This window comes from Chinchilla lanigera, unplaced genomic scaffold, assembly GCF_000276665.1.
Source record: "Chinchilla lanigera isolate Chin_1 unplaced genomic scaffold, ChiLan1.0 scaffold00106, whole genome shotgun sequence".
Classification (NCBI taxonomy): Eukaryota; Metazoa; Chordata; class Mammalia; order Rodentia; family Chinchillidae; genus Chinchilla; species Chinchilla lanigera.
In genome coordinates, this window is record NW_004955507.1 from 4,408,089 (window position 1) to 4,433,219 (window position 25,131).

The window sequence follows — 25,131 nt, forward strand, 5'->3', positions numbered from 1 at the left end:
TCTCTTCAGCGACTGTGTATTTCAGCTGCACCTCTTCTCGCCATCCAGCACCACCTCTTTGCCCAAGAGAGGTGGACACTCCTGTGTCCCAGCACTCTGACAGACTCTGTCCTTGTGTCCGTCCCAGGGTAGGAACCCTTTGGTTAGAAGAGAGGGGCTGGACCCCTCTGAAGTGGTCTTAATCCAGGGCACACACTAACCAAGGGAAGCTGAATTGCTGGGCCAGGGCCTGGAGCTCAGAACCACAGCCCCAGAAGAAGTAAACCAGCTTGGAGGGACCAGCACCTAGCAGGGGCTTCTCAGCAACAACCAAAGGTCCAGACACACGGCACTTTAGGCTTGGATGAGAATAATAACCAACATTTATTGAGTACATACCAGTGTTCAGTAATCCTCCCAACCACCCCAAGAGGTAGGTGTTAACATTTTGAACATGGGGAAATGGGCCTAGCATTTCCAGAAAGTCCAGAACTGTAGAAGTAGCAGGAGGGTGGGGCAGGAGTGCTGGGATTGAAGCCAGCCAATGGAGCACCTTTCATCTGGGGTAGGAAAAAGAGCCCCTCCTTGCGGAAGAGCAGCAGGGGGTGGGTCTTCAGGCAGCCTGAGTTCTGGGCACTTCCTCTCTCTCCTGGGAACAGAAGTAGCTCTGAAAGAGGAGCCCCTGCCATCTCACAGCCATGAGGACCTCACAGCCATGGCTGTTGTAAAGAGGAAGCCGGTGTCCTCTCTTTCCCTCCGAGGGGAGGATTCGGGGCTTGCTTGTCATCCTACTTGGAGGTGGTCCAGGTAGGATTCAAGAAATCCTGGGCCTGCTCTGAGACCTGTGTGTATCCTCAGGAGGCAGCAGTGGGCTGGCGCGAGGAAGCTCTTGCATAGGGAACATCTGTAAGTGGGCCGGCTGGAGAACAGGCACACACGCCTACTGCACTGGGCAGTGCAGCCTAGCTTAGGGCAGGGGCACGCGGGAGGCCTCACCCAGGTTCCGGGCCAGCTGGCTGGCTTGCTGCACCAGCAGCTCAGTGGGGATGACCGACAGGTGCAAAGCCAGCAGCTCGTAGCACCTGACGGCCTCAGCTGGGTGGCTCTTGCTATAGTAGCGCAGGAGCTTCCTGGGGGAAATGGGAGGATGGAACTCAGGAGCAAGGACATGGCAAGGGCCCAAGCCAGGGACCAGCCTGGCCAGCCAGTCAAATGCTCATCTCTCGGTCCTCTCACTGGGCCCTAGCTCCTGGGCTTGTTTCTGATGACCCAACGGGGGCTCAACCCTGGCGGAAGTTCCTCTCTTGGAGGAACATGGCTGAGCATCCTAGCTAAGGGGAGTCAAGAGGGGAAGTTCTGGGCCCGCACAGACATCTCCCCATGGTGCCAAAGCAGAGCCAAGTGCAGCACAGGACACAGATGTCCTCCCCAGGAGATTCCTGCCCCATGGGATGTTGGGCCAGCCTGTGAGGGCCCCCACCCGGGGCTTCCAGCTTTTGGGTGGGGCATTCCTGGAGGAGCTGTCCCCCCACTGGGGGGCTGCCGTCATCACCCATGTAGGGCCCCCATATCCTGAGTCAGAATCACCTGTAGTAGTCACCTCCCAGCACACCAATGGGGACCGAGTCATCAGAGAGGACAGGCACCTCGATCATCTGGAGTTTGTAGCCCTGCGGAAGGAAAAGGTCTTGGGAACAGGGAGGCGGTATGTGTGAGTAAGGAACATGGGCCTAGGGAGATGAACTGGGTTGAGCCCTGCCATGGCCCTATGGTGTGCTCAGTGCTGGGAAAGTACCTTCATACAGGAAGGTGATGACAGTGAAGCACTACTGACCGAGTCACTGCCTGAGGCGTGATCTCAGTGTAGGCATGCATCTATCATTCGGGTTTACTTGGATACCGCCTGAACAGTGGCATAGGTCTGCTAGGTAGCGGGTGGAGGGACTGCAAAGTTAGATGCGGGAGTGACAATGAATGTGACCTAGGTTCTGGGTCCCAGCCACTGTGCTTACCTATTGTTACACAAGGGCCAAGAAGAGAAGAGAGACACAGACTGAACGCTATGCAGAAAAAAGGCCTCCAAGGGTGCCTAAGGACCATCCTGCCCTGGGAACTGGCAAACCCACCATGTCGTTCTCGAACCACAGGAAGTAGGAGCAGCAGAAGTCTCCATCATGGGTCAGCAGGGTGGTACAGCCCTTTTGCAGGTACCTGCGTGCCAGCTGGATCAGAGCCCAGACCTGGGGAAGGAGACAGTGTTTAGCTGTCTTGCATGGCCCACCAGGCAGCTCCTCTTCCCTCAAAAGGAAGAAAGGAATCGGTTCCTGGTACCGGAGAAAAACCAAAAAAAAAAGGAAGAAAGGAAGCAAAGCACTGTGCTGAAACACTTCCAGAAGGGGTAAAGGGATGGATGGGGTGCCCCTCTAGCTGTTGCAGGGATAAAATATATAACTGTACAATGTATACAAGTCACAAATTAGTAAACTGATCTTTCAGGCTACACAGCATCCCAAGACACTCTAAATGAACATGGTGGTAGGAGATCAAGGTGTGGCCACTGAGAAAGGCCCCCTGCATAGCTCCCAACTCACCCCTCCGCTGAGGGTTGGGCTGTAACACACGGGTCCACACCTGCAGCTTGGATGCGTGTCAGAATGTACAGACATCCAGAGCTAGGCATGTACTCTGCTGTGAGGGTCAAGTACAAACCCCAGATGAAAAGAGTGGACCCGAGGAACCATCTGCCTTGGTTCCCCTCTCCTGGGGTTGCTGTCCTACCTAAGCGGTGCCTATAACCGAGGCTGTGTGAGAGATGCGCAAGGGAAGACAGCCTGACTGCTCAGCTACCCTCTTACAGTCGGGCCGGGAAAAGATCTTGTGGGCACTCTCACTAAAAGCCCTACTGGAAGGGAAGTGAGATTCATTCCATACCCGGTCACAATATACTAATTAAATCTAGACACAGATATATGGATTGGCTATATTTGAGAGGAAAGCAACTTGACAACATACATTAATAACCTAAAAAACACTCCTCCCATTGACTTAGTAATTCCATTTCTTGGAATCTCTAGTGAAGAAAGAATGAGAGATGAGAACTCTGGTGTATGCACAAAAGGTGTGTACTGAAGAATTATTTATAACAAAAGCACAGAGATAATTTAAAGGTTCAAATACTAGGGGAATAGTTACATGAATTATGTTACAGTCCCATGATAGACTATTACAGAGTTGCTAAAAATCATGTAATGGAAGATTTACCAGCATGAGGAGTGTGTGGTGAAAATGTGACAAACACAGCTGTACACAGAGTGAGCTCAAGTGCAACAAACTTCACAGACAATAACAAAAGCAATGTGTCAGAGAGCCTGACCATCTCCACAGGGAAGGATGAGGCTGAGGTCAGCAGCGACAGGGGCGCAAGTGCTCTATGAACTGTATCTGTGTCATACAATTATGCTAAATATTTTACATGCCTTATCTCATCATCTTTACAATAATACGATGTCTGTACAATAATACAGTATCGTCGTTTCCTTTGATGAGGAACCTGAAACACACAGCTAGTGAGAAGCAGATATGTAGCCTTCTGCTACCCAGCTTATCTGAATCATTATGATAGACTTTATTTGGACAAAAATCATAGTTTGGCAGAAGAATCCCAGCATTCTATGAGGCTGAGGCAGGAAGGTTGCAAGTTCAGGGCCAGCCTGGGTAACTTAGTGACCGAGAGAGACCCTGTCTCAAAAATAAATAAAAAATTAAATAAAATGAGGGAGGATGTAGCTCAGTGCAAAGGCCCTGGACTTAATAACCAGTGCTGCAAAAAAAAGAAAGAAGGAAGGAAGAAAGGGAAGGAAGAGGGAGCAAGGGAAGAAGGATGGGAGGAGAATTTCCTTTTTCCATACAAAAAAATAGAAGTTATCCATGAAAAAGATTCAGTTAAATTAGGAGAAGAAAAGAACTCCCAGAGTATGTGTCCTCAGTGGGAAACACCTAGTTCTAAATTCTGATGGTTCTCAGGGTATAGCTCAGTGGTAGAGTATTGCCTAGCAGATTGGAGGTCCTGGATTCCATTCTTGGTACCACAAAACAAACAAAAAAACAGACAGACAGAGGAAATTCTGATGCCCAAATTGACTGACCTTGTAGCTCTTTCCATTTTAGCTAGTTCCCACATAATTGTCGAGCATCTACTTATGCTAAGCACTGGCCATCTCCTCCCCTGACCTGGATGCCCAGGACACTGTGCTAATGCACATCTGATCACGGCAGGTGTTGTTGCCCCATACGGACCAAAGGCCCACCTACCTCTGGGTACTGGCCCCTCAGGTCCAGAACACAGCAGGCCTAACAGGGCACGCTGACATTGACGGACGAGTGCAGTAAGGGTTAGGCTTGGGGCACTCAGAGTTCCACAGGACGGTGTACAGGGGGTAATGGGCCTGTCCTTCCTGAGTAGGGGTCAGGCATCAGCATATCCCACCCCATGGGCAATGAAGAGAGCTAGGGCCAGAGGAACAGTTACCTTGGCTTTGACAAAGGCAGCCAGGGGCCCCTTGCCCAACTCCGATGAAGTCTTTTCACTGTTGCCGAGGGAAGGAGCCACCATCTGCCCTGTTGTTCGATCCACATAGATGAAGTGCACCAAGCCCGGGAAGTCCTCCAGGTAGGTAATGGCCTGAGTTAAGGAGCCTAGAGAGCCAGGGACCATGGAAAGCAGTGCTCTGGGGGGCAGTGGCTGGTGGAGAAGAGCTCCCTGGAATGCTTTCACCTGTCTCCTGAAGACCAAAGACGCTGGAGACTAAGGCCTGATACTCCGGAGCTTTTAGAATAGGGACAGTGGCTTGAAATTCCCTGGCAAATAAGTACTCAATAAAACTAGTGTTCCATGATATTAGGGTCAAATAAGTCTTAGAAATGATTCTTTAAACAGGGATACATGTTTACTGCAGGCCATGTCAGGACCTTTACATGCTATAGGGTATTGTCACAATCCAAGGAGAATGGCATGGACCTCCTGAACCAATCAGATCTCTGAAACCCCTATCCTTCCTCCTAATACCTATTACCACTTTGCTGGCTAGACAGCACTGACATGAAGGATCTTTAGAGCTTTTATGAGTTAACTTTGGGACAGGAGGATTTTTAGAACTTTGGCCTTAGAGTATCCTAATAGATGAGGGATGTGGGACACTATCTTTCATTATTTTTCTTCAAAGAAAGGAACTGGTGGAAAGCATTTCCTTCCCCAGAGGTTGGAGCCCTGGACACAGGCTCTCCTGGGTGGGCTGAGCCAGGCATCAGGATATGACACCATGGTGATGTTCCTCCTGCTCTTCACCAACAGGAAGTCCTTCCAGTCCAGCAGCCTTTCTCTGCCAAGAGGAGCAGGAAAGTACGGCAGCTGTGAGGGCCCCAAGCTCCTCTTACTCCTGCTCCATCGAGGAACAACTCCACACTTACCGCATGAGCCTCTGGGCTTGGTCCTGCAGGATCTGCGGCAGGTGCGGGCCTCCTCTGCTGGGCGCTGTGCTCAGGAAGCTGAGCCGGTAGATGGCGCAGAGCTGCCGCTTCAGCTTCCCACACATTTGGAGCAGCCTGGACGCCAGAAGGTGACCGCATCACAGCAGGAAAGGTACAGCGCCTGGCCCATGTGGCCATGCCCATCAAGCACAACACACCCCTTCTGAGGGCTAGGAGGCAGCTTCCCAGCTCTCCCCAACATGGCACCTGGCTCTAGGGCATCTCTGCCAACACAGCATCTTGCTAATTATTGTAGGCAGCGACCTGCTAGAGGTAGCACCCAGGCAGCACTGCAACTGCAGCTGGGCTATTTGGACACCAAGTGCCCTTACACTCCACCCACTCCCAGCTCTGTCCCTGCAGCCTGTGGGCTGACTCTCTGCTTTCCCTAGGACCTTGCTATGCATCGGCTCCTTCCTGAACTTCTCCCTTGGAGCCTGCAGGGACTTGTGGTCGGGAGAATACCTGTCCTATCCCACGGACTCCCCTTGTCCTCAAGGGCTTCTACTTACTCTGATCCCGGTTCAGTTCTGGAGAAAGCCTTGGTCTTAAACTCCAGCCAGGTGCTCTGGAAGGAGGATGGGTAGTTACTTTCCAGACTATTCACATAGTGAGCTCCCAGGGAGCCTTACCCAAGTTGGGCTCGGGGGAGCACCAGGCTGCAGAGGAACGTGCCCTCCTATGGCCAAGGCGGGCTTTGCCAGTGGCCCTCTGCCAGCGCTCTGTGCGCTTTGGGTCACCATATTCTGTTCCCTCAGTAGATATTTAAGCAGCAATTTCTGGGCCAAAGGCAGTGTTTCCAGCCTTGATGGGCACAGCTACGTACACTTAACGCCATCAGAGCAACAAGGAGAGCCCCTCACGGGGTGGACACACAGGCTGGGGGTTGGTGAGAAGAACTGGCACCTGCAGGTAGGTTGGGGATGGCATGGAGAGGCCCTGCAGGAGACCCCCAGTGGCGGTTCATGAAGCACAAGATCTTAGCATTGTACCAGGCCACCCGCTGCATTGCTGCTGACTTCTCCCAGAGGAGATGTATGTGGGATGCCAGCCACTTCTGTGTCTCCTCTGATCCTTCTACTCCTTTCCTGCCAATAAATCCCAGCTCCTTGGACAGACCCAGGCACGGACAGCTGCACGTGTGGCCACAACTGCCAAACTCATTGACCGCTCTTCCTCCTCAGCCTGCTCCTAGGCCCAATCTGTCAGGGTCCTCAACTGTTTATAGACTGTCCTGGGCTCTTGGTCTCAGCTCTTACCCCAGCTCTATGTGTCCTGCACTCTGCGTGCTGCCCCTGGTGCCCAGGCGGCAGGTCACAGTGCAGGGAGGATGCCCCAGGAAGTGCAGTTCACTGGTCTTTAATGTATCACTGCATCTAGGCTTTGGCTCTGCTGCTCACGAACAAGCCAGCCAATTCTGGCTAAATTACAACTTATCCAAGCCACAGTTTCTTCCTCTAAAAAACAGTAATTACAATTTGTGTTCTAGTAAACTCACATAAAATGTTCTGAAAACTTGGAGAGAACCTGTTCAGTTTTTGTTCTTTTCATAATGGGGAAAACAAGAATCACAGATCTGTGGGAAGCGGGGACAGGAACCAGAACTGTTGCCCTCTCATCCGCTAGATATAAACTGGCCCTACAGCCTGGGCCCCACCTGAATCTCCTGGCCCCCTCGATTCTTGACGAACTTGTCCATCCTCTGGCGCAGGTCTCCCACAAGGGGCTGGGACCGCAGGGCATTCCCAGCCCCCTGGCCCTCCTTCAGCTTCTTCTCCAGAAGGGAAAAGCCATCCAGCAGCTGGTACAGAACCAGGGCCAGCGGGGTGCTAGAGCTCTGCAGGGAAGAGCAGAGGGCAGATGGAATGGACAGCCAGTGAGACACTGTCTAGGCCCTGAGCACCACTAGAGCAGGGAGAGGGGCTCTGTACCTTGGTCAGGAGCACCATGTTGATGCCTGGCCACAGTGGCAGGCAGTACATTGTGTGGGGCACCAAAGGGCAGTAGTTGTCTTTTACACTGGCATCCAGGAAGATCCTTCGGGGACTAGAAGGCACTGGGGAATGAGGGGCCAGCATCTGGGGGGTGTCCTCAGCTACCTGTGGAGGAGAAAGAACTATCAGTGCGGTGGGCAAGGACGAAAGAGCCATCTGGCCCCCACCCCAAGTTGGATCTACCCACGACTGTCTATTTCCCTGCCCCATCCATGAACCATGGGGAATATAAGTGTTTAGCTCAGAGAAATCCCAGTTCTTAGATCCCTGCCTTCAGTTGAAACTCTGCTTGCAGCTGTAGTCCCCGCTCTGTCTGGTCCTGCAGCTTCCCCTGGGCCTTTCTGCCCAGCGTCATGATTGGGTCTCATGATCAATCATGCAGTGCAGTGGGCAAGTGGTGTAGGAGGTGGGGGGTAGCCCAGAAGGCACAGAGAAGGTAGGACAGACAGACACGGGGACTGTCTCCCTGCCCTGCCTTCAGTGAGAGGAAGGTATTCCAAATTCAACATGCTTGTCATTTCAGAATGTCCCGACAGACCCCTAAAGTAGAGATACTAAGGTAAAAAACAACTAAATGAACAAGACTTCAGCCTAAGAGGGAGCTCTGAGAAACAAAGCATTTAATAGAAGAAAAAAAAAGAGAGAATTAAGGAAATAATTAGAGATGCCACAAAAATTTCTCTATAAGAATGTGACTTTGGTTATATATAACATACATACAAAACTGGAAACAATGTGTCACTTGTTCTGAGGATTTGCTCAATAAATAGTAACATATGCATAGATGGTCTCTTGAGCAATCCTTAGAGCCCATACTGTTGAAGAGAACTTTGTAAATGGAAAAATGTTAAAGTAAAACAATAAATGAAGTACATTAAGATCCGAATGTGATAAAAGAAAAAAATACAGTATGTGTGTATACATACCCAGTATGTGCACATGGGGCGCAGATAAAATCACAGAAAAGAAAAAACAGAAGGAAACACCCCAAAATGCTAATTTTACTTTGTGGATGGGACTAAGAGTGATTTTATTCTCCTTTCTATCCTTTGTATTTCTTACTTTTTAAATAGTGAGAATATGTTGTGTATGTTGACCGGGACTGCCCAGAACACGGAGAGGGAAGGAGTTGGTGAGGTGTGGAGGGCCACTCTCACTCCGCATCCTGTACCCTCCCTGGGGTGGGAGGTGTACCACCTCCCAGCTCATAGGTGACTCCATACTGACCAGCCCTCAGAGGGGCAGGTGGAGGGCAGCACTGGTAGACAGCAATCTGGGAGGGGCAGGTGCTCCCAGTAGCTCCCCAACTTCTACAATCCCAGGTGCCCAATCAGACCCAGGAGACTCACCTGCGGAATGTCAGATGGTGCCACCTCCAGCCAGATGGTGCTACCTGTGGGCACAGGTGGAAATATCCTAATGTAAACACTGTGAGAATGTAAATAACGGCCCAACAGTATGTCAGAGAACGCAAGAGCGGCCATCAATAGCTCAGCTAGAGCACCAGGTGGGGGTAAAGGTGCCTCACTGGGACTTCTGCCCTAGTAAGCCATCTCATCCCCACCTGGCAAGCTCCAGGTAAGCACTGCAGTACCAGGGTAAAGTGGCCCGGGTCTAGAGGAGAGAAGCTACCCACAGCCAGCGGCTAGGTGGGAACGGAGTTCTAAGCATATACCTGGCAATGGGGGCGTTTTCCTCCGATGCCCCCTTTAACTCCTTTCATCCAGTCCTTGTTTCTGCCCTCTACCCCTTCAGGTCCTCCCTCGGAGCCAGCACAAGTTCCTTGCTCAGTTATTCAATCACCACTCTCACTGAGGACCTATTCTGTACTAAGAATTGAGCTTGATTTCCTTCCTAGTTCACAGAAAACTACTGAAACCACTAATGACTTGAGATATTAGATGTTTGGAACAATAATATTCTCTCTTAAATTTCATTGCAAATAACCTTCACTTGTAATCAGATTTCTCCAGGGAAAGCAAGTTCCTAAGTTTTACAAACCTGATTTAGACATGGATTCGTGCTTTACTGAGACCCTGTCTCAAAATAAAAAGTAAGAAGGGTCAGGAACGGAGTGCAGTGCAAACCCCCAGTGCCAAAAAAAAAAAAAAAAAAAAAAGGAAGAAGCGCAACTCAGGAAGTCATTTCTAGGCTGCGAGTTCTGTGCACAGTGGGGCATTATTTAAAGCTCTGCAGAATAAAGAGCTAAACACCAAGAGCAAAGGCAAGGAGGAGGCTTTCGATGAATGAGGGAAGGAAGTGGCAAGAGGGAACTGCAGAAGTTATCCACAAGCTCTGCCACTCCTTGTGCCTGGAGCTCAGACAGAGCTCAGAGAACCTGCAGCTGGCCGCGGGCCTCCCCGCAGGAAAGGCACGAAGACATGCGCTGGCACACAACCGAGGCTCCCAGCTCCCTGAAGCTGGCCCAGGGACCTAAAATTAAGGAAATTTAACCCCATGGCTTTTAACCTTGGCTTACCATGCACACCATTTAGGGAGCTTTTTAAAAAAAATCTTGCAGCCCCAGCCACAATTTGATCAATTAAATTAGAACCTCGGGCACAGGCTCAGTTCTAAGTTTTTAAAGATCTCCAGGTTGGGGCCAAATGCACCTGGGGCGAGGACTCGTCACACAGCAGGGGGTTCCACTCTAGATCAGGGCCCCGGGAGTCCAGCCAGGGCTAAGGCCACTTTTTAAGGAAGCCACTTGATAAAACTACTTTCAAAACCGTCCCCAACAAATTTCTCCTTCTGCAACTTTTCATCCTTTCTTCTCTCAGCTGGTGTGAGCTAAAAGCATCCTTTCTTTTATTCTAAGAACTTCAGAGACATGTATGTAATGCTCATGGAGAGGACGGCAATCTGGATTTTGGGCTATCTTCTTCTCTAAGAAATTCTGTATATTTTTCAGTTAACAACTTTTTGAATATTAATAGTTCATTTTTATTGCTTATCAACATACACTGGAAAAATAGATTAAGGGATAAACTGGAGTTTGAATAGTTATATTTCAAAATGTACCCAAACTCAAACGATTATTATTTAATTTTACTTAATGGTTTAATTATCTACAAAAAAGGATGAGATTGAGACTATACATAAAGATGAATTTAAAAACAATCAACTTGTCATAGGAAGTTTTATGAATCACCTGAGTGGTCTTAGGAGTTCTCTGATTCATGCCAAGGGCTGGCAGAGAAGAGGGCCACAGGGAACAGCTTGTGCTACAGGAGTTTGGGCTCCCTGTCTGGCCCCTGTGAGACACCCAGGGATCCACTGAACTGGAAGACAATTTCCTTGGCTACACGTGGACATCTGCCCTCATGCCGGCACCACTGCTTTGGTCCCAGGCCTCACCTGAGCTCTGCTCCCCAGGGGAAGGAGCTGGTGTGAAGTACTCCTCGGGGAGGGAGAAGCTGTCTGTGTCCTGGTGGGAGAAGTAGCAGCTTAGACCAAGGGCCAAGGGCCAGGTGAGGCTCTCTCAGGGGGCTCAGGGCCCTGCTCTTCTGGGAGGAGGCTGGTTATATGGTGAGGCAGATCCTCCCTGTCTTTCACACAGGGTGTGGCACACACCGTCCCTGAAGAACTGTCTTTGGTTGGGCCTGACGTGTGTGGGCTCCGGGACTGCTGCACAGGAATGTTCTGGCTGCTCCGGGCTTTTCTCTGTGGGGAAGGCTTTGAGGACAGCAGAGACATTGGTTAGGGCACATCTGACCTGGCTTCTCTCTACCCATCCTCTGCCTCCCAGCACTTCAGAGAAGCACTTTGCACCTCCAACCTATTCCATGTTCTGACCTAGGTATACAGTCCTCAGACTTGCCGGGGAGGTTTCAATTCTAGGTGGTCTATTCTTTTCCCAGAACCGCTGAAATTCCAGAGACCCAACACATTTCAAAGCCAGCACCTCCCTGCCACTGGTGACAACAGTGTCCACATGTCGGCTAACACTGAGCCTTCATTGCCCAGGCACTGCTGGGCATTGCGTGGCTTGTCTCCTTTATCCCTCATCATACCCCTGTGAGGCAATGCCACCGTTATTCCCACTGTAAAGTGAGGGAATCTCAGCTCACAAGGTTAAGGAAAGAAGCTGGGTTTCAAACTAGGGCCAATTCCACAAGTCTGCACTTTCAACCAGCAGACGCCGGCGTTTCAGCATTCTCCTTCCACTGGAAAACACCACATCCACCCACTGGCCCAGATGGTCCCATGGCGAGCACAGTCCCCAGGGCCCGCCCACCACTCTCCGGACAGGGTTTCGGAGCCATCTCCCCGACAGCCCCCTCCTGCTCTGACACCTGGGCCTCGTCATCCTCCTCCACTGTGTGCTCGCTGGGGTGGAGCTCCTGAACCAGGAGGATGAGAGCAAGGAGGTCGGCTGGGCGCAGGGAGCTCGCGGTGTGGCTGTGGAGACAGGAGCAGGGCAACCGTCAGCACAACATGGAGTCCAGCGCTGCCCTCAAGGAGTGTGTGGGGACTGGCTAACCTAATCCTTCCTGGAGATAGGTATAAATAAAATGAACTCACCAATTTTTAAAATACAATTTGGTTGTGGGAAAAAAAAAACAAACTGCCAACTGGGAATTCCCAGAGACCAATAAGGGCATAAAGATGGGTCTCTTAATGTGGACTCTGCGAAGTGCTCCAGGAGGAAGTGCCTCAGAGATGGGAGTGTCTGGGAGGGTGGAAAAAGTCAAGTCTGGGAATGCTGCATGGAAGTAGAGGGGGTTCCCGGGCCAGGCGGCCACGATTTCCAGGCAGAAGGAGTAAGAATGGCGCGGGTGGGAGGCTGCGGCTCAGCTCACCTGGAGTAGAAGGCCAGCAGCTTGGAGTGCACAAGCAGGAAGGCATGCATGACCTCTTCACCGCCCCGTGAGGGACTGCAGTTGATGGCCTGGACCACGTGCCGCTCCAGTGTCTCTATACACAGCTCACAGAGCTGGGGGTGGATTAGCCGTTCCACAGCCTGGTTAGGGGAGGAAGCCGTGTTACCCAGCACCGTCTCCTGCTGCTGCCTGGGGCTGGTGGGCACATTCACTCAGTCTATCCTGAGCTCACACTGGGTGTTAGGTGTTAGGAGTACAGAGACCATGATTGGCATGGTCTCAGCCTGCCTGGGCTCACAGCTTGGTCAGCAGACTCTAGTAGATGAAGCGGACAACATTCAAGCCAACCACAATATGTGTTCAGTGTGAAATACACAGTACTAAACTAGAGAAAAACAGCAGACCTACTTGGGTAGGGTGTTCAAAGAATATCCCCGAGGAGGTGAGCTTTAAACTGGAATCTAAGGAACTGGAAAGTCTGCCAAAGAAAGAGGAGAGGAAGAACATAGCAAGCATAGGAAAGAGCAAGTGCAAAGGCCCTGAGTTGTGCAGTTTACAGCATTGCTGTTTAAAATGTAGAGGGTGAGTCCTATGCATAATTTAATAATTTCTAGTAAAAAGAAACAGGTGAAATTAATTTTAATATTTTATTTTGTCTAATATACCTAAAGTATTATCAACATATAATGTAAAAGCATTATCAATCTGATATTTTACATTTTTTTTTGTTCTAAGTCATCAAAATTTGGTGCATATTACATGTACAGCATAACTTAATTTGGACTAGCTACATTTTAAGTATTCAAAAGCCACATGTAGCTAATGACTAACATATTGGACAGAGCTGAACATACAGCTTTTCTGAAACTAAAAGAAATCCCACGCGAGCAATGTATGAGAGTGAGAACAAGAGAGGCTTGAGATGAGGCAGAACAGGTTACACAGGGCCTGATGGGCTTCGGAGGAGTCTGGGTTTTGTCCGAAGTGCATCAGGTCACTTCCTACAAGAAGTCTTTCCCCAAAGAAGCCGACCACTCCATGCTTTGTGCTACCATGGATTTTGGATGTGAAACCTAGTGTCGCACCTAGAACACTTTATAGCATTTTTAGTATTCACATATGGCTGAGCTCACTCAAGGGCAGGGTTTGTGTCTTTACTCATTAGGGCCTGGGGCACCTCTTATTATATAGTGGATACCCCATGTTTACTGGACTGGTCAGTGATTTCCTGACTTCTGGCTTTCACCCATGGTGGCTTATTTTCTTGTGTATCTGACTTTTTCTTTCTTCTCATTCTCCCTCTTCCTGTTCTCCTCTTTTTTCTCTTCTTTTTCTACCCTCTCTACTTTTCCTCCTCCTCCTGTTTCTTCAAAAGGCATATGCAGATTTATGAAGCAGAGTCAAAGAAGTTCATTCTCAGAAAGGAGGGTGGGTGTGCAAGGGTGAGACTGACTTTTTAAACTGTGAGCTCATTTCTTTTTCAGGTTAGTCTGTTCTCTAAAGCAGTGGTTTTTAAAGTGTGACTCTCAGACTGGCACACGCAGCAGCATCTGGGAATCCATTAGAAATGTAAACCCTAGAGCCAGCCCTGACTTAGACCCGCTGAATGAGAAACTCCGAGGGTGGGGCCCAACAGTGTGTACCTCACAAGCTCTCCAGATGACTCTGATAGGTACTGGCAAGTGAGACCCACTGCTCTACAGAGAGAATTTAAGTCTGTCCCACAAAGGCCCTGGTGGCGCTACTGCCAGCCACGCCAGCTCGTCATCCCAGTTTAACCTGGGAAGGGCAGGTGCAGATCCTGATGGTGCTTCTGGCTGAGGACTGTTTTCTGGCTGTAGTGGGGGTGTCACTGCACTCAGGGCAGTGTTGCCTTCAGCGCTGCTTTTGTTCACTGCTTTCTACCCTAGTTTCAGTTCACTACATCTTTTTTGGGGATGGGAGGCAAGTTTAAAGGTGCTATCTTCAGAGATTTCTGTAATCTATAGTGAGTCCTAAAACTGCACTGAAAAGTCAGTTTTACCCAGAATCTAGCTATTTACTATAGGAAGGGCCACTGTACGGCCAGAAGGAACAACTCTGGATCTCAGTGTCTTCCTGGGCACTTACTCATGAAGGTCAAAACATGGTCTTCAAGCTGGCTGCTGCCCATTCTAACCCGACACTTCCCAGGCCTGAGGCCTCAACGTCCCATAGTCACCTCCACAGCAAAGCTTTGCTCTTCCTCCCGTAGGCGGCTGTAGGTCCACAGTAGGCTCTGGAAGTGAGCCCACACCTGGGCCCTCTGGTCCAGGTCTGGGGGCCTCAGCCTGAAGCAGAAACACAGACAGTGGCCCGTGAGAAAGCCGGTCACTTCCGACAACCCCGGGATCTTATCCCAGGCCAGCATCAGAGCCAGAGAGCTCAGAAAACGTGACTGTGTATCTGTCGGGGAGCCCAGGGCAGGGAGGGGCTGTGTTTCACGTGTGCCCTGGCACAGCAGTACTGGCAGGAACCAGGCGTCAGGCCACTGAGCAAATGACTCCACCCCTCAGTCTCTTTCACACAGACATATATGAAAGCTAGACACGGAGCCAGGAAGGTTCCTGCATTTTCTGTGCCTCATGTCCTTCACAGATCTCTACAAACAGACAATGCTGGCCTATTATCAGGGCCAAGCACAGGGCACAGCCCTCTCAAACACTGACTGCCCTGGCTAGACAAATACGGTTTGTATAAAGTGCACTCACTGCCCATAGCATGTGCCAGCAACACTGCGACAGCTAAAACAACTCATGACGTGATGCCTGCAGATACAGTGAGCGCCTCAATGTGGCTGCTTACTCACGTTGCTTTGCTCAGGCTTTCCTTATAGGGCCAGAGATGGCTTCTGCGGCCCTGCCCTTCAGAAAGTGTCACCAGAGTATGTACGCATGGAAATGCATTTTTCCAAAGGGAGAGTCTAGGGCAGCTCTGAGGAGCCAGAGAGGACTGGCTCAGACCTGGCTGGTCATGACAGACCTCTAGGGTTGGCAGTGGACAGAATGCATAAGGGGGATGCTTAGCTCAGACTGCTAGGCTGGATGCTGTCACTGACCAGTTGGATACCTCTGGGTGGTTATTTAACTTCTCTCCCTTCAGCTTCCCCATGTGTAAAATGAGAGGCTCAGAAAAGATAGTTTTCACTGCTCCTTTGAGCCGTTTCTTAGATCCAGGGACATAGTTGGGGCAGAGTATAGAAATGCAGCTTCACTGAGGCCGGGCACAGGCTGACTGGCTCTACAAGGGCTCAGCAAGACCCAGGGGGACCAGGCTGGAGGACTCACTCCTTTCGGATGAGCTGGCCGTCCATAGTAACTAGTCCGAAGTGCACCTCAAACAGGTACTTGAGCACACACAACTTGCGCCGGAGATCCCCTTCGCTCTCAGTGCGGTCTCCATTGATGGCGATGAACAGGCATTCTCCAAACTGTAGGTGCAGACAGACCACATCAGCCAGGCTGGTGGAGCTCCCTCCACCTGCCTCGATCTCCACGGACAATTAGAGGTAGGACTGGGTGCCAGGAGGTTTTGATACTGTGAAGCTCCTGCCTTCCACAGGAGTCTGTAGTCCACGATTGGGGAGAGGCATGCGGACTCCTCATGGAGCAGGAGGAAGAGGAACATGGACCACAGGGCCACATACTCACCAAATGAAGCACATACAGATAGTTGCTATTTTCTGTACAGAAGCAGGTGTATGTATCAGAGAGCTTCTCCAGCATCGTCATGGAGGAGATGATGACTGGGGCCAGGAGAGTGCTGAGCTGGTCCTCCAGTGCAGGGCGCTGCAAGGGGATAAGTAAGGAACAGTGCTTCGGGTGTGTCAGATGCTGTGGACAAAGGAATAAGCAAAACTTGGACCTTGCCATCAAAGAGCTCCCTGTCCTGAAAGGGAGGGGACAAAAAGAGGCTGCACCTACACTTTGAGTGGCAGCTTGGAAGGCAGGGGTCAGCCTGCTCACTGTGATTCAGGATCTGAATCTCGAAGAAAATATTAAACATTTGCCACATTCCACACTGGCATGTTTGGAGCACTTAATGGAGAACTCACCAGCTCTAAGGAAGACTGCTATATGAACCAAAGCCTGGGTCATTTTTTTGGCATAAACTACTTTGGAGAAGTTATCCTAAGGAAAATGACCAGAGATAGAAACAAGTAAGTTCACTACAACATAATTCACAGTTGTAAACAATTGGAAAAAATGTAAATGTACAGTGTCAAGGAAATACTTTAAATGATGAGAGATTCTATATAGCTACTTAAAATATTAGCGGTTCAATGACATGGAAAATTCCTTTGACACAGCGTTATTTTTTAAAGGATGCACTGTATTTAAAAACGTATACATAAAAAAGTATTGAAAAGATATTAAGAAAGCCAAAATGGCTGGAGCTATCACTTCTAGGTATGGGGAATATAAGTGATATTTTTCTCTATTTTTCAAATGTTTCTTTATTTTTCCTATTTTCCACAAAGATGCATTCACTTTGATAAGCTCTTCCCCATCCATTCTCATTGCCCCCCAAAGAAAGGAATAAAATAACTACACAAAAGTAAAAAAGAACGGGGCAAATTTGCTGTGAATCTGTGAGTACACACGGGGGAAAGTCAGTAGAATGGCTACCTCTCCAATTCTCAGTCCTGGAGAGAAAAGAACGGAAGAAACATCTGATCTTGCTCAGGATGACTGGAGGAGCCCTGAATGGAGTATGGAGCTGTGAGTGAGGCTTTGATTGAAATGAAAACCGGGCAGCTGGCCAGCAGTAGGGTACAGCACTGAGGATACAAGTGAGACACAGCACTGGGGCATGTCTCCTCGCCAACATTCAGGAACCCAGGTGTGCGTCTGAGAGTATGGCAGTCACACTCGCACATCCTCCGCATCATTCCAGTCCCAGCCTACACAGCTCCTTTACTGAACTCCTGGGGTCACCCCACCTCCATGACTCCCTATTCAAACCCTGTCCTGTCTTCTATCCATACAGCATCACCTGAATTTGTGACGTTTACTTGCCATGGCTCACTGCACAGCCTTCTTAGGCCCTACATTCTCTTACAGCAGAGATTAACATCACTATTAACATACATCACTATGTTCACTGGTTTACCCCTACAAGCCAGCAAATGGGGGTTTCTCAGTGAATATCTGTCCCACACAGGTAAGAACAGATGCTTGAATTATTCACATTGTGCAGTTTTTTTGAATTGTCACGAATTATATGCATAGAAAAGTTACTTAAAAGTCTAGATTGTGCACAGCAACTCATTTTAAAAGTAGTGGCTTTCCATAAAGGTACAGGAAGAATCTTTTTTGGTGGGGGAGCTAAAAATTTTTTGGTATATTGTACCAAAAATTTTTTGGTAGAATGTAAAGGGGCACTTTCATATACTACTTAGTGGAATTATAAAGTGCCACAATATCTGTAAAAGGCTTTTGGTTCATTTTATTTTGTTTTATGTTTTTTGCTGTTTTTTTTCCGGTACCGGGAATTGAACTCACGACCTTGCACTTGCCAGGCAGGCGCTGTGCCGCTAAGCTAAATCGCCAGCTCCCAATTTTATTTTTAGGAATAATAATAATATAAAATAATGGAACACAGAATTCAAGCACAAGTGTACCTTACAGTAACAGTGATAGCTAACTAGAAGTAACATATACGTCCAGTATTGGGGAAATGGTTAAATAAGTGATGATATATTTATTCATATACTGATATAATGATGCCATTATGAATTATGCTTTTGAGAATGGCAAATAAAAAAAAGGGAAATAAAACTGTAAATGTGGTATGATCTCTAGTACATAAATGATAAAGGCCCTAAGAATGTATATTAAAGAGCTAAAAACTGTTGGTAGTGGAATTATGGGTCATTTAAAAATTATTTTGCTGCATTTGTAAATTTCACACAATTAATTTATTTATGTGACTAGGAAAATAATGTGTGGCATACATAAAAAATAAAATTTTAAACACTTTTTTTCTTTACACTAGTCATTTAGGAGCTGAGAAAAATAAAGATTTGTTCCTGTATCAGGTTTTTAACAAACTGCAAGGGCAACACTGCCAAATAGTTTGCTTCTTCAATGGACATAGTTGAAAGAATAGTTCTGGAACGAATGGACTATTATTTAAATTTTAGATGTACTGACTTCTAAAAAATAAAATGGCCTGAGATAGATCTGATTTTTTGCTTAAATAAAATCACTTCATCATCCGTCCATGACCACTGATATCAGAATATCAGTGATGCTGACGGTAGAATAGCCTGCTGAAATGAAGTGGGCCCAGCTGTGATTAGGCCCATTACAGCAGGCAGGGCACTGAGAGGCAGTCAGTTCCTTGGTGCTGCTGCAGAAATACAGGAACTCCCCCTACTGCATCCCTAATAAAAATTTTTCTAGCCCAAAATTAATCCAGGAAAAAAATTCAAACTACATTACTGCTTTAAAATGCAGAGTGGAGATTATATAAGTGAAATGACAACTTTTTTTTCTGAGTAATAAACTGGATATCCATATGTAAAATAAAACAAAGCCCTTCAACCCATACCTCACACCATATTCAAAAGTTCAAAATGGATCATTAGGCCTAAAATAAAACCCCAAAACTATACAACTTCCAGATAAAATATAGAGAAAGCTCTTTGTGACCTAGGGCTAGGCAAAGCTTTCTTAGATATGATACCAAAAGCATGATCCATAAAACCAAAAATAGAGAATTGGAATATCAAAATAAAAATTGCTGTTCTTTGCAAGATGTTCTTAAGATAATGCAAAGACAAGTCACAGCCTGAAGAAAATATTTGCAAAGGATATAGTTAATAAAAGACTTCCATTCAGAATATATAAGAAACTCTCAAAATGCAGAAGAAACAATCTGTTAAAAAATGGGCAAAAGATATAGCAAGGCAGCTACTCTTCTGACAGAGGATTAACATCTAGAATATAAAAGAACTAAAAAAATTACAGCTCCCAAAATAAAAGACCCACTCAAAAAATGAGGAACTGAAATGAATAGACACTTCTCGAAGTACAAATGGCCAACACATGAAAAAAGGTTCAACATTTCTAACAGAAAAATGTAAATTAAAACAACACTGAGATTCTATTTACTCAAGAAAGAATAGCTATCATCAAGAAATCAAATAATAACAAATGCTGGAGAGGCTGTGGAGAAAAAGGAACCCTTTTTTATTGTTGGAAATAAGTATGACGATTCCTGAAAAAATAAAATTAGAAATTCCATTTGATCCAGCTATTCCCCTTCTAGGTATCTTCCTGAAAGAGTTAAAAACATAACACAGTCATACATACATACCCATGTTTATAGTAACACAACTCGTAATAGTTAAATCTTGGAAGCTGCCTATATATCCATCAATAGATGAATGGGTAAAGAAAACGTAGTTCAAACACAATGGAGTGCTACTCTGGCAGAAGAAAGGATATATTTGAGTCCTCTGTAGGGAAATGGATATACCTTGAGATCATAATGTTAAATACAACAAATAAAACAAGCTGAGATATCATATAGGCTCTTCTATGAGAGATGGATAGTATGAATAATTTAAAGAGCAAAATAAAAGACAGTAATAGGAAACAGGGAGATAGACCTTTTGCAAATGAAAAGGGGATCCAGAGATGAAGGGAAGGTGGAGGGAAGGCAGGATAAGGGAAATAAAAAGAATTCATAGCATATAGCATATACATGTACATATTCGTAGCATATACATGTACCAACATCCTACGATGAATGTAATCATTATAAACTGCAAACAAGTACAAACACTGATGTGACAAATTAACACATATGTAGAGATGCTCAAAATCACTCGTCACTGAATGAAAAAACACAAGGAGATCTAGTAAACATCTGCTGGATGTTCAAAAATTAAATTAAAAAGACTGACCATACCAAGTACTGGTGAGAGGAACTAGTACTCACATGCTGCTGATGGAACATAAAATGATACAACCACTTTGGGGAAATTTCACAGTTTCTTTAAAAGTTAAACATATACCTTCATGATCCAGCCATTCTATCCTGGATAAAACTGAAAGCATATGCCCATACAGAGATTTACAGTTCACAGCTGCTTTATTTGTAAAAGTCAAAAACTGGAAATAACTCAAATGTCCACCAGCAGGTAAATGAATAAACAAACTGTGGCACATTGAGACAGTAAACTACTACTCAGCAATAAAGAGGAATGAATGATTGATACACATTACAACACCGAGGAACTGAAGTATTATACAGAGTATAAGAGGCCGGACCAAAAAACAAAAACAATACAAAATGAAACCCAAATGTATACCATATGATTCTTTTATATAAGTCTACAAATACACACCAGTCATGATAGGAAATAGTTCAGTAGTTGCTACAGGTTGGGGGTGGTAAAGGAGGGATCACAACTTTTGGGGTGATAGACAAGTTCATGGTAATCACATGCATACACATATTGAAGCACATCAAATACGTATAATGTCAGTTATACCTTAATGTGGCTATTAAAAATGGATGCATTAACTCTATGTTAAAAGTTTGCAGAGAAACTGGTGACACCAAGCTTCTCAGTTGTGTGGTTATAATTCTTCCTCCTCTTGCCTCTATGGCCCAGTGAGCCCTAGTGGGGTGGAAGAGCCCTGGTGGTGTAGAACTGCTCAGAGCATCAAGAGGCTGACTCACAGGTCCTGCTAATTCCTCAGGCTGGCCCAGGATGGGGGAACACAGCTCCTCCTGCCTCCCTGCATTCTGGTAGCTTTGTTCTGTTCCCTCGTACCCATCCTCTCACCTCTTCTGCTTCATTCTCTGACTGCCCATACTTCAGCCGGAGACTCTCTTCAAACTGCTCATCTGTCCAGTAGAAGAGGATTTCTGCACCCTCGGTGGCCACTAAGACGCATTTCATCTGCCAGAGAGAAAAAAGGTCAAGGTCACCCTGGCTCCCACAGCTGTGAGCTAGCCTGAATAATGACGAGGATCCTAACTCGAGCAAACATTCGCTGAGCCCCTTCCACACACCAGGTACTACCATGAGAGGCTTCCTACACTCTAACGGAAGTACGGCTCTTCAGTTACTCATGTTACAGCACAGGGCACAGGGACAGGCCTGTCTGATGCTACGTCTGAGGCTCTTTCCTCTGTGTTACCCAGGAGGTTCTCACCCCACAGCATCAGGCCTCTCACAAACAAATGTATGGACAGAACTTGACTTTGGTCTGGACAGAGGGGACTGCCCAAGGGAGCCACGCTCACTCACTGCAGATGGCTGGTGTCCGGTCTAGAGTGGAAGCAGCTACTGCACCTCTAGGTAGTCCAGAGGAGTTTTTACCTCTCAACAGAAAACAACCCCAAAGATGGGCCCCAGAGCCCAGGAGGAGTTTATTTCAGCACACCACACACAACATGACAGCCATGTTATTCAAAAGCTTCCTGCTCTTGGAAACAGGTTGCCTGAAGACCTCATCCCTGGCTCCTTCTTAATCAAACCTAACTTCAATTTTTCAGCCATAAATGTCTTTAGCCCTCTGTACCCTCTTCCCCACCACTCACACTTTTATTTTTTAAGAGGGGTGCCCACTTTGGATCTGTTTTCTATTTAGAAGGAAAACTATACCTAGATTGTTTAGAGGCCAAGATACACTAGCTGCTTCCACTTCAGATCAGGCACCAGCTGACTGCTGGAGTGCGCATGGCTCTCTTGGGCAGGGTTTTGCACATATCAGGCAAGTGCTCTGTCACTGGGTTATATTGCCTTTTTCCCATTTCTTTTCTCTTCCTTCCTTCCTTTTTTGGCTTTTTAAGATGGGGTCTCATTATATAGTACCGACTGGCCTTGAGCTCACTATGTAGCCTAGGCTGGTCCTGAACTTACAGCAATTCTCCTACTTTAGCCTCCCAGGTGCTGGGATTACAGGTGTGCAATCACACCCAGCCTATATTACATTTTAAAATAGAGTTTAAATTGTCCAGACTGGCCTTGAACTTGTGATCCTCCTACCTCAGCTACCAGAGTACCTGGGATTACAGGAACATGTCGGTGCAGCTGGCTTGTGCCACACATACTAATGGTTCAGTATATGAAATGGGTTTTATTCACCAGCTGATGTACCTGTAACACAGTTTCCCACACTGTGCCCTGACCCTGGGCTGCAGTAGGATATTGATGTTATCAACCCTTAGGGCAGCCTGACTAAGAATGGCAAGAGCTCCAGGTCTGCTGCTTGCAGCTAGAGGCCTCAGGCCTGGGTTCCAAATCCCCTTGTGAACATCAGTGTGCTACACAGAGGTGATCATGCTGTCCGTGTGCTAAGCTATGACAATGATTTGGAAGCTGTGCTCTAATTCTTACACAAGAGGGTGCCCAATTTCCCAGGAGGTTCCTAGCATCTCGAGGTCCTAGGCTCAGTCATACTCTGCAGGATCCCCTCACTGCATTTTTCTCAACTTTCCAGTTGGGTTATCAACTCTAATCCAGAGCGCTGAATCCAAGGCATCTGCAAGCTAATGCGCCGAGAAAGACTCAAGAGGTCAGACTCTTCCTATGGGATTGCTAAACACTATGGCAGGGACAGGAAGAGCAACCGGGTGAGAAGTGGCTGGAGAGGGCGAGACTGCACGAGGCTGCTCTGGGACCAGAGGTGGGTGTGACCAAGGTGGTGCGGCCATCATCTCCAGGAGACGTTGGCTATGGGATGTGGAGACTGTGGCTGATGGGAGGGGGCTGATGATGGGCCATGCTAATGTCATGAAGCCCAGTTAGCTTGGTGTGGCCCCATTCCTTGATGCAGAGGAAGGAAATTATTTAAGAGGCATAGCTTAGACCCTCAGCAGGCCTTGATGTTCACCTGGATGCAGGGGATGACAGGGATGCTAGACAGAGGTGACATCAGGATGCACAGCTGGAGCAGGGGTGGGGGAAGGAGGAGTGCAGGGTCCAGGACAGCTCAACCTGCCTCACTCTGCTTTCCATGGTCCAAGCTGCCTGCCTCCCCCTCTGTCCCAGGAGGGGATGAGGATCTACCTTGGGAAGTAGCACATCACAACTTCAGGCAGCCAGAGGTTCACACGGGGCTGTAGGAGCCGAACTGAGTGACCAGCGCATGGAACAACAGCACAGCATCCTTGGTCCTGCAAATGATTGAGACACAGAGGGAGAGAGTGCATGAGGACAAGCATAGGCTCTGGTCCCCACTGTTGTCCATTCCTGGGACTGGACAAGCCAGGGAAGGGCCATGATGTCATGGGCCCTCTTCCCCCAAGATGGAAAACACAAATCCAGGTAGCAGAATCCTTTGCACTGAGCAGGTACCCACAAACATTAGCTCCTATTTCCTGTTTCCTCTTAGGAGCTCTCATTTCACTATGGGTCGCTCAGACAAGGTACAGCCAGCAAGGGGGCCCTAAGCAGCCCCAGGAACTCGCTGAGTGATGGGAGAAGCCCATCCCAAGCTGCAGGGAGTGAGAAGAGAAAAGAGAGTAGATATCCTGGGAGGACACTGAATGGAGTAAACAGGAAAACAACTGGAGTCTTGGTTTTAGCATTGGCTTTCCCAGGTCACTTCAACTTCTTTGGGCCTTGATCTCCAACTGGGAAATGAGTGAACAAATCCCTGTTCTACCTCCCTACAGGCTTACAGGGAGTCATGGGGGCAACTAACCAGGCTGTTTCCTAAGCTTAGCAAACTAAGCTTTCTTAAACGATGCGGAGTGGGAACCATCTGCTGTTCGTATTTCCCAGCTTCCCTTCTGCTAATAACAGAATAAACTAATCTAGCTCTAGTTCCATAATTATACATAGTTTGATAAAAGGCAGGAATATAAAGCTTAGTAGGAAACCACTGTAAGCAAGAGTGACCACCAGGTAAGGACTCTTTCGGGTTCGGCATCTTCTGCAGAACTCTGGGACCCACCGGCTACATCACCAGCAACAGCCCCAACCCCACCTTCTGGGGAGCAGGGGATGCTTTGCAGCGGTCCTTATGTTCCATTTTTCTTCAGCAGGGGCTGAGGCTGCTGGAAAGAGAACTTCACTCACCTCATTTTGTGATTTGCTTGTTATGGTTATCCTGCTCTACAGGGTAGACTCGGGGAGCGGACTTCTGAAGAAGGGGGCTCTGGGTGGCGTAGGTCAACCTGGGAAAACCCCCAGCGCCCACTTTCACCATCTACGTCTCCTTTCCTTAGGAAACTGCCCCAAGGGCCTTTGTCTTATCTTGCTTGCTATTCTCTTCTTTCTTTGAGACAGGGTCTTGCTGTGTAGTTTACGGTGGCTTTGAACTCACTATGCAGCGAGGGCTGGCCTTGAGCTTTCAGTGACTTCCTGCCTCAGCCTCCAAGTGCTGAGATTACAGGCCACCACACCCGCAGGCCTCGGTCCTTATCCCTGCCTGGACGGAAGCGCCGGAGTCTCAGGAGAGCGAGGGTCACCCTCCACCGCCCAAATCCTCCAGGCGCGCCCCGCACTGCAGTTTTCACAGCAGTTTCACTCCCACATCACCAGGTTTCCCAGAACTCGAGGCGACCCTGGGCTGCAGGTCGGCTGGGAGCACTGCCAGCGGGTGGGTAAGGGTGGGGGGTGTGGCCTCTCCGGGGGATTCCCCCCCCCCCCAGCCTCCCCGTCATCGGAAGGGCTGCCCGCGGCTGGAGGACGACCCGGGGCGGGACGGCGCACCGGCGCTCCCCAGGCCCACGTACCAGATCTCGGCCCACTCAGCCAGGCTGCAGCTTCGCCACCGGCGCACTTCCGGGGGAGACCACGTGGCCCTGGGCGGGGCGGG

General features: G+C 48.1%; 1 protein-coding gene across 4 annotated transcripts; it reads right to left on the reverse strand.

Annotated features, from left to right (window-relative positions):
• Nucleotides 1-339: 339 nt before the first annotated feature.
• Nucleotides 340-25,131, reverse strand: Hps1 (Hermansky-Pudlak syndrome 1). Of its 4 annotated transcripts, XM_013506203.1 has the most exons (21): nt 25,049-25,093; nt 24,390-24,741; nt 23,376-23,482; nt 21,144-21,260; nt 15,991-16,173; nt 15,628-15,770; nt 14,523-14,631; nt 12,302-12,462; nt 11,795-11,900; nt 11,073-11,174; nt 10,857-10,926; nt 8,849-8,892; nt 7,437-7,604; nt 7,163-7,342; nt 6,018-6,073; nt 5,446-5,580; nt 5,292-5,357; nt 4,508-4,652; nt 2,106-2,219; nt 1,567-1,649; nt 340-1,109 (listed from the first exon to the last, which is right to left on the reverse strand). In XM_013506203.1, the coding sequence occupies exons 4-21, from the start codon at nt 21,258-21,260 to the stop codon at nt 947-949; spliced, it is 2,145 nt and encodes a 714-aa protein (XP_013361657.1). In that variant the 5' UTR covers nt 23,376-23,482; nt 24,390-24,741; nt 25,049-25,093; the 3' UTR covers nt 340-946. The 4 variants fall into 4 exon arrangements, 3 of the variants coding, with proteins under 3 accessions (XP_013361657.1, XP_013361658.1, XP_013361656.1); XM_013506204.1 differs by lacking the exon at nt 24,390-24,741 and having other exon boundaries at nt 15,991-16,128; nt 25,049-25,131; XM_013506202.1 differs by lacking the exon at nt 24,390-24,741 and having other exon boundaries at nt 25,049-25,131.

What these genes read in the sequence shown, in the direction of transcription:
- Hps1 (XM_013506202.1), bottom strand. Translation starts at nt 21,260, where the DNA reads ATGAAATGCGTCTTAGTGGCCACCGAGGGTGCAGAAATCCTCTTCTAC. An exon ending in GAGGGGGCCAGGAGATTCAG is followed by an intron (nt 6,074 to 7,162) that starts GTGGGGCCCAGG and finishes TCCTCCTTCCAG; the next exon opens with AGCACCTGGCTGGAGTTTAA. An exon ending in AGAACTGAACCGGGATCAGA is followed by an intron (nt 5,581 to 6,017) that starts GTAAGTAGAAGC and finishes TCTGGCGTCCAG; the next exon opens with GCTGCTCCAAATGTGTGGGA.